Source organism: Glycine max, chromosome 11 (genome assembly GCF_000004515.6).
Source record: "Glycine max cultivar Williams 82 chromosome 11, Glycine_max_v4.0, whole genome shotgun sequence".
Classification (NCBI taxonomy): domain Eukaryota; kingdom Viridiplantae; phylum Streptophyta; class Magnoliopsida; order Fabales; family Fabaceae; genus Glycine; species Glycine max.
Genome location: NC_038247.2, coordinates 37,566,572 through 37,575,540, shown reverse-complemented (window position 1 = coordinate 37,575,540; position 8,969 = coordinate 37,566,572). Strand labels below are relative to the sequence as shown.

The window sequence follows — 8,969 nt, the reverse complement described above, 5'->3', positions numbered from 1 at the left end:
TCTCCCAGTGAACCTTCGATTGGATCATGGGTAAAAAATCACTTTGCAACTTTTCTATTTTTGAAGCAGCAAAAGGTCATACATACACTTGATTTCTTATTTAAAACCATGTCTTTACTTAACCTTTTACAAATATTTTGCTTTGCTTCCCTTCCTTTCAATTAATTTCCCACTCTTTAATTTTGCCTTAATTGGTGGCACAAAACTAACATTTCATGATTTTGTCTTCCTAATGGAGAAACTATATATCTTATAGGTATATAAATATTGAAAAATAAAGCAAATAATTTCCCCACACTGAAATGAATAGCGGGGAAAAGAAGATATTTTTGCAATAAATAAATTACTGTAGGCAGTGAGAAGGCAAGAAGAATCTCTGCCTCTTACTTCTAGAGGGACAACTAGAAGCCATGGATGATGATGAAGCAATTTTGGTGATAGCAGATTTGAGGGACTGTTTGAGAGTGGCAAGGCAAACACTTTCACTATCCTTAGAACAAAGCACCAATATGCTTTTGATTCTGCCACCAACACTGGCTATGTCAGCTTTAACTGCTGTGAGTCTCAAGCCTTTGAGGACTTGGATGAGTTCAGGGAAAAGTTCTGGTCGATCATCGCAGCAAACAGAAGCCTTGATCACAATATTGTCCTTCAATTTGTTCACTTTTTCAGTGCAGCTTTCATCTTGAAGAACATGGTCATGATGAATTGATACTTCATCGATTTCAGTTGGAACTGTGAAGGCTCTGCTAACATCCATGGCTTTTCGCTTTAGATCTTTCACTTGGTCTATCACACTCCCTAGTAAAGCTGCCTTGTCCATCTGCAAGTACACAAAATGTTAATATTAACATGTTTGGTTCCACATCGCATATGATTTTCATGATTTCTTACTTTTCACAACGAGTTTTCAAACATGCTATATGTTTCCCACTATAAACAAGCTTTGTCCTATATTCTCTCTTTGACATGAGGAATTGGAATTGAAATCCTTATATAACTTTTGCTAAGCATACATGTCACATCACTTTCATATTCCATTCATTACGTAGCGTGATGATACCAGGAACAAAATCCAAGTTATTCATTCCAATATTGTTCATATTTGATAGTACTATTATATGAGCATGTTTGGATGTCCGTTCAAAATGCAGTACACGAAATTTCAAGATAAATATAATGATCTACAAATTCCGTTTTGTAAAAAGAAGGGTCTGAATGCTTTTTGTAAATCTTATTTTACCCCAAAAGTCCATTTGCAACAATAAAATAAACATGCACTATGTATATATGCAACTCAAGAAAACTGAAAAAGAGACTCATCCATTAAAAATTGGTTTACCTTATCAGACTTGGGAATAAGTTTTCTAAGAGTTGCAAGCTGTGCATTGATCCTGTCTCTGCGCCTTTTCTCAGCTTGCCTGTGACTCTTGGAAGCACTTATTGCTCTCTCTTCTGCAGCCCCTTCAATGGGAAGTGACCATGAGTGAAACTCACCAAATTGAAGAGAGGCAGCGTCAGTGACATGATGAGGGAGTATTTGTTGTGTAGGCACTGCAAAGGAAGAAGAAGAAGAATGATCACTGCATTGAGCCCAGTTGCTGGTGCCCATGTGCCAGCCAGAATCATAGTAATTTTCCATAGTCACAATGGAAACCATTCTAAAGTTTCTTCCATGATTTCTGAGCCTTTTATCTCCCATCATCCCTAGTTACTATTTGTTGCACTAATAATGGTTGATCTTCTTATCTTGATGGTGACTGGTGTGATAACCAATACCCTTTCATTGGCCAAAAGAAAATCGATTTTGGTTGTACCTGTCAGTCACTTCACAGAGAAATTTTTTCCCTCCACTAAATCTAACGAACTTGGACTTTATGAGGAAAAATATGAAGAGTAAAAGAATAAGATTGAGGTGACATGATTTAATAAGCTAGTAGTATTATTAATATTTAGTATCCGTGCTGAGTAAGAATTCGAATGAGAAAATAAAATGGTATGTATGAGTAGTACCTGACATATAGACTTAGGACACACAGTTGTAACTTTAATTAGCACGTTGTTGATGTAGTGGATGATGATCAGTGACTCATTGTCATATTTTTATTGGACCACAGAGTGTTTTATGTGATCTTGTGATAATTATATCCATTTTGGTCTCTCTTGATGCATAGCATAATAGATACTACCTAATAAGAACTCATGTCGTTTTACTTATCTTGAAACTTTTGTGTCATAGATTAATTCTCTTTCATATAAAATAGCAGTGGATATGTACTTAAAACAATAGAAGCATTGGTATTTTCATAACATTTGCCTAGATGTTACCTGAAATAAAGTCAGTCACCATTGTACTAACGAAAAAGTCATACATCAACCTTCATCAGTTGTTTAAATAGTTTTTTGATTGGTTAATTAATCGTTTGATAAAGTAAAAAGTAGGCGCTGAAGCTTACACGAAAGTGCTATAGCTAGGGTTGTGGTGGTGGATCCCATTCATCCAAGATACTTCAAGATCTTCCACATTGAATTATCGATTTGGTGAAATTAAGCTTTCATGCTTTCACCCATGTCCCTGTACAATTATTCCAACCAAAGTTTTAGTCTTTGTCATGATAGGCAGGATGAAAAAGGTTACAGAAAGAAAATAAACACACACATAGGATCACAAAGTAAAAAAAGCCCAAGATTTGCTCAATCATCAATTGGACAAACCAATGATGTAACCCCTTTAAGTTGAAGACACTTGGTGGACCCATTTTCAGCGTAAGCTATGGAAGTAACAGGACTAGTCCAGCTGTGTATCCATCCTAAGACAAGATTTTGGTTTCCTTCACGTATCTTGATTGAAAGCTGCTAGTTCAAAGCATAAGACTCACTGAAAGAAACCTAAACCTAATGTTATTGGTACAAAATATTCAATAATTTTATTGAGAATTAATCTTTATTAAAAAACTCAACTGATTATATGTTTAGTGATATCTCTTATCTTAATAATTTTTTTCATTGCTATAAAATTTGAATATTTAAGTTAATTTTACTGGAATCAATAATATGTAAGTATATACTTGGATGCCACTATGATTGGAAAGGTTGCTTAGTGTGTCTGCAGCAGAAGCTAGCAAACAAAGAAGAGGCTCAATTACAAAGAGAGCCGGGTCACTACTACGTAGGGCCCATGCACACTACAATTGCAACTCATAATAAAGAGCATCTTTAAGAAAGACACGACTTCTGATGAACCACTCACTTTGTTAGCCTCCATCTATTATCTCTCACACAACACAACTTGTGTGTGAGGTTTCGTATGGTTCCGTATTTTCTTCTTTCACTTCTTTTTCATCATTTTTTTCCCTTCTCTATTTGTCTCATCAAATGCTTTTTGGGTCCCATAATCTCAAAACATATCTGCAGTAGTATCTTACATTAATCACACTCACTCACACACACCCCGTCGGCAAGTGAAGTGTCACGATAAAAATATGGGAAACCAAAATGATCAAAGTGAACATTGACACGTTTCTTGAAATTGTAATATGTCAAGAAATGGAGCATGTACTGTAGTATTTAAGTAGCTTATGTTAGAAGCCAATGTACCTGCCCTCTTGTCTCTTTGGATTGAAAACTTCAAATTAATGAGAAGAAGATAATGTCGGATTGGATCCAATGTTCCCCTCCTTGTTTGTTGTTTATCCACTAAGGAATAAGGGTTGTAAAGAATCTTCAAATAAATGAAGCGTAGTAATCCACTAGTGGTGAATGGTTAAGATAGTAAAATGTATGAGCTCATTGATTTGAATTTCAGTGTGACTATTGTACAAAAAAAAAAAAAAGATATTCAAAAGTTTTAACAAAGTTCATAGTATTATTTATATTAAAATCATTTCAGTTTCTTTATGTTTATAAAGTTATAATTTAGTTGTATATGTTAAGAAATATAATTACTATCTATATATATATTTTTATTTTCTCTCATGCTTTTTATTTCTCTTATTAATTAAATTTTGAGTTTAATTTTTATACATTGTCAGTGAACTTTTTTTCACCATGAATCAATTAGAAATTACCCTGAATATTATTTTTAAAGTAATCATTACAAAAATTAATAATCTTACTATATGGTAATATATGATTGAATTACAATATAAATTTTTTATATTATGATTATATTCTAATTAAATTCACAATTTTTAACATGTTAACTGACAATGTATAAAAATCACGTAAAATATTTAACAACTAAACAACATCTAATAACAAAAAGCATGTGTAATATATTTTTTCCAAAACAATTTTGTTATTAGCAAAAACTTATTCAAATTCACAAAATAATTTAAGTCTCACTACTTTGTCCTACTTCTAATTTTATAAGTTTTAGTGAATAATAAAAAACATTTTAGAAAAGTATTATTCTCTATCAAATAAACATTTTCATCGTGCTGCACTGTTTCTACTGTATACCCACCATCGTTACACATCACGAAAACAACCCAATTCAGCAAACAGTAGTTCTTGGATGCATGCACGGGTCATCACTTAAAACTTGATCCATTGAGGTTGCAATGTATCGGTACGCCGACATCTTATAGTGATAAAAGCTAAATTTTTGTGTGCTCAACTTCATACACTTTACAGAAAAAGTAATAATGCATGCTATAAAAGTAAATAACTTATTTTTTTCATGAAAAAATAACTGACTCTTAAACAGTTATATAATAATTAATTATACCCGTATGTATTTAATCATAATTTCAACCATTCAATTTTTAGTTAATAATTATAATTCACATTAAAGAACACTTAAAAGGAAACATGTCTATAATTTACAATTAAAAGGACAAATCTAAAATACTATCGGTTGGTGAAGTGGTATCATACAATTATGCAATCACCATAATGAAGTTGTATAAACCATTATGTGTGATGAGTTTTGTGTGTGTACACGAGTACTTTTACTTGTGCAAATAATGAATGTGCTTATAAGTACCAAAACAATTTTCTGAACTCAAGGTTCTCCCAAGATCTCGAATAATGGAAAAATGACCCTCATGTCATGTGTTCATTGACTTAAAAAATGCATCTAATGTTATTAAAAAACTAAATTAAGCAAAGAAATTAAATATTAAAAGACAGTTTTGGTCATAATGATCTTAATTAGTTCGAGTATGATTGTTTTTTTGTAAGATTTTGGTCTCTCTTCCTTATGGAGAAAAGTCCAAATGTTCCAAGTCTTTTTTTTTTTGAGCTTGCTATTTTGTGGGTTACTATTTGAGGCCTGAATGAAACTTTGTTACTTTTAAGTGGGTATTACTTATGACTACCTATTAATATAATATACATATATTTGTTGATAAAAAAAAGAAGAAGAGAGGAGTTAGATTAAAGTATAAAAGACATAATTTTTGAGTGAGAATAGCAACAAAGAAAGAAAAGAGAAATAGCTAACTCGCATACTCACCTGCATGTCATCCTAAAATTTCAATTCTCACTCGCAATACTGTACTATGAGAATTGAGAAGAAAAATCATAATCAATCAAAAACACTTTAAAAAGAAAATAAAAGGACAGGTACAATGTTGACTGTTGAGCATTATATATTGTATTCTACATCCACCCTGAACTAAATATCTCTTCTTGCTTATAAAATAATAATGATAACAATAATTAACTTGAAAAAATAGAAGATCTAAGCACCTAAAATGTGAAAAACTGATCATCAACATCATCAGTTCATGAAGTTTGAAGCAGCCGAAGCTTGTCTACATATATATAATAAATCAACTATCTGTTTTTTTTATGGTGAATTCTTAACACCACACCTCAGTACTCATTGAAATGGATTGCACCAACTTTCCACACAATGTAAGTTGTTGCAAACATCACTGTGCTGATAAAAACAAATGAGAAGATAATGAAAAAGAGATCAGAACCTCCAGGAAATTGGAAAGTGAAGCCTGTTGACAACCCTCGTTTGCTATCATCAAACAAATTAGTAGGGGCCTCTGGAAGTCCAGATTTTTTCTTCCCTGACCCTTTGTCACTTTGTTTTGAAGCCTCCAACACCCTGCTGCTCATGTCTGGCTTAGATGCTTTTGATTGCGCGTATCGGTTGATGGATCGAGCTGCCTTTAACCTCTCTCTTGCAGTCAGGGAAGCTCGTTTGGTTGCAGATTGTGACTTAGGAGATGCTTCTGACCTTTGCTCTTGGTTAATTGAACCATTGGAAATGGAAGCCTCTAATGTTGGAGATCCTGACTCCGCATTTACTTCGGTTTGCAATTGGAAGTTTTCATCTGGGGAATTCACGGATGCTGACTGATCATTGGTTGCCGAATTTTCAGCATTGTCAAAATCCTTGCTACTACTGTTGTCTGCTGCAAGCTGATCACTATCTGCCACTGAAAAACAAGGACCAAATCTTCTTTCCTTGACAAGCTTTCTCGATCTAGACACTATCAACAAAGGTGTAAACTGGGTTGCCTTTGGTAAAGAAGCTCCAACAGAATATCTTGATGCATCCTGATACTTTGTTTCCAACTTCTAATGGAGAATGAAAGATTTGTGTAAGTGATCAGAAAAATGACAGTCAATAATAACATAATTAAATCATACTTTTTTTTAGTATACAATGGTCGTACTAAGGTTTGAACTTGTGACCTCATGCATATTATTCCAACCCCCACCATTAGGCCGACCCTAGTGGTTCCACTTTTAAAAATGTTACTTCATTACAAGGGTAAACACAATAATCGTTAGTAATTCATTACATGTATGTAAGTCCGGCCTTTATCTTCTCAAGAACAATCTCAAGGTGATGGCTTTGGTGCCCCTTTGTTTCAAAGAGCTTCTGCCCTTTTTACTCCAATGAAATTATAATTAGTGTGCCTTGTTTCCATATCAGATCCAGTTCATTAAGTGACCTTAATATTTTTTAAGTTGTACTTAAATCCCAAGGTAAAATTTACATTTTTTTTTTTTAATTTACATGTTATTGATCCATATTTGTGTTCTATTGCCAATAGATTTTGTGATGCAACATTCTAAGAAATATCATACCAGAGAATCAAACTCTAGTTGAAGTGCTGGAAATATGAATGTTACATCATTACCATTATATTTGAGTAAATGAGGACACACAGGTCATAATTTCATTGGTTAAGTGAAAAAGGGCAATAAAACCCTATGAGACAAAGGGGTACCAAAGCAATCACCTAATATCTCAAAGTAGACATGCAAGGGATTTTGATCAATAGCTAAAATGGTAAACTAAACCATCAATTTTTATTATCAAACAGCTCTCTGAACCAAAAATAAGCTTAAGAACAAATCATAACATAACTGCAGAGCTACAGTTAATAAATCTGTCTTCACTCTGACAAAACAGCTACCAACCAAAAGCTCCACCAGCAAGAAAATTTGACAGTGTATATGCTTCAGTATAGTGGCATAAAGCAATACACTGGAACAATAGCTATTATAAGAAGTTCACTAAACGATTTTTTTTTACTCTACAGAAAAAAAATTACTATTACTAATACTATTATTATTATTTGACTCCATAAAAGACCCAGTCAAATAATTCCTACCATCTAAAATTCAGTATGCATTCCCTCGAATCTCTTCAATCGAATACTTCAATTTCAGAATTTTTTTCTGGACCTTTACCTCTAACAGCCATCTTCACCAGTCATTCTCCATTCCTAAAAAACCACTTCTTACCTAGCTTAAATTCATAAACTTTTCTCAAGGCTGCTTAACTGAGTGCTGGCAACTATAATTCTTTAAATTGCACATACTATATTTAAAGTTAACAAATTTCGCCAATTAAATTTTTTTCCTTGGTTTATCACATCACTGCACTTTATATATTAATGTAATCCCATCAGCACCAAGAATTGTTTAACTCTGAAGTCCAAATGAATAAAATTTCATTAATCAATCTGAGTCCTCCCACTTAAGTTTAACGCAAATGTTGAAACTGTTGTCACAAATAAAATTCAAAGATGCCCAGAAGGGCTACAAACAATCCTCGGATAAGTCGAAACAAAAAACAAATCTCTGATTTGAGAAAACCATGATTGATCCAATGAAACAGAGTGAATGTTGAAGTATGAGAAGAAGAAGCACGTACCGTTGAGCTGAAGCTGACGATGGGGTTTAAAGATATGGTCATCTTCTTAGTGACTTTCAAAGCCCAACCATGGATAGCCACAAAGAGCGGTCTTCCTCTTACCACTAGATTGTTTATTCATGGTTGAAATTGCTGTTGACACACGCCACATAGCGCGTGACTACACGTATTTATTTTTTATTTGGAACAAAAGAAAAATGGCAAATTACACTCGTTTTATCTAAATAAAGATTCAATGAAACTTCACTCGATTTCTTTATTTTTCTTATTCTGCACAATCATATTTAATTTACACACACAAGCTTTTCCTGTCTTAACTGAGTTTTTAAAAAGAAAAATAAAGGATAAAAATGAAAATTTTATTATTCTATTTGGATTAAACAATATTTTGTTAATTTTTAAAACTATCTTTATAATTTTAAAGTTTTTAATAAGATTCTTATACATCTATATGTGACAATATTATATGATTTTTTAAAGAGTCATATACATGGTTTAATAAATGTTAATGACCATTACTCATTAGTGAGTAAAGACATTTAAAAATTGAAAATTGCTAATGAGTGTCTTAGACTATTCATTTAGAAAATAATAAAGTATTTGATAAAAAGGAAAACATCGTTATATTAAAAGTGTAAATTAAAACACCATTTAATAAATGCATAGTTATAAACTTGTTTGTTTGTTTACAGGGTACTGAACTTGCACTATAGTGAGAGTGCAAGTGCTTCCCCTCATTTTAAAACAATCATAAGTTTAAAAAAATGATAAGATTATAAACAAAATATTATATTCATATTTTATTCCATATATATATATATATATCCTGACGCTATCC

General features: G+C 32.5%; 2 protein-coding genes across 2 annotated transcripts; both read right to left on the bottom strand.

The window, feature by feature from the left end:
* Window positions 1-331: 331 nt before the first annotated feature.
* Window positions 332-1,663, bottom strand: LOC100305722 (uncharacterized). The gene is given in 2 exon segments (NM_001248857.2): window positions 332-823; window positions 1,343-1,663. Coding segments are annotated over 2 exon segments (798 nt in total). The 5' UTR covers window positions 1,661-1,663; the 3' UTR covers window positions 332-343.
* Window positions 1,664-5,524: 3,861 nt separating this feature from the next.
* Window positions 5,525-8,314, bottom strand: LOC100802755 (uncharacterized). The gene is made up of 2 exons (XM_003538425.4): window positions 8,132-8,314; window positions 5,525-6,540 (listed from the first exon to the last, which is right to left on the bottom strand). The coding sequence occupies exons 1-2, from the start codon at window positions 8,171-8,173 to the stop codon at window positions 5,821-5,823; spliced, it is 762 nt and encodes a 253-aa protein (XP_003538473.1). The 5' UTR covers window positions 8,174-8,314; the 3' UTR covers window positions 5,525-5,820.
* Between the last annotated feature and the right edge of the window lie 655 nt (window positions 8,315-8,969).

Coding starts and splice junctions, on each gene's coding strand:
- LOC100802755 (XM_003538425.4), bottom strand. CDS start 8,173: ATGACCATATCTTTAAACCCCATCGTCAGCTTCAGCTCAACG. Junction 6,541..8,131: donor TCGTCAGCTTCAGCTCAACG/GTACGTGCTTCT, acceptor ATTCTCCATTAG/AAGTTGGAAACAAAGTATCA.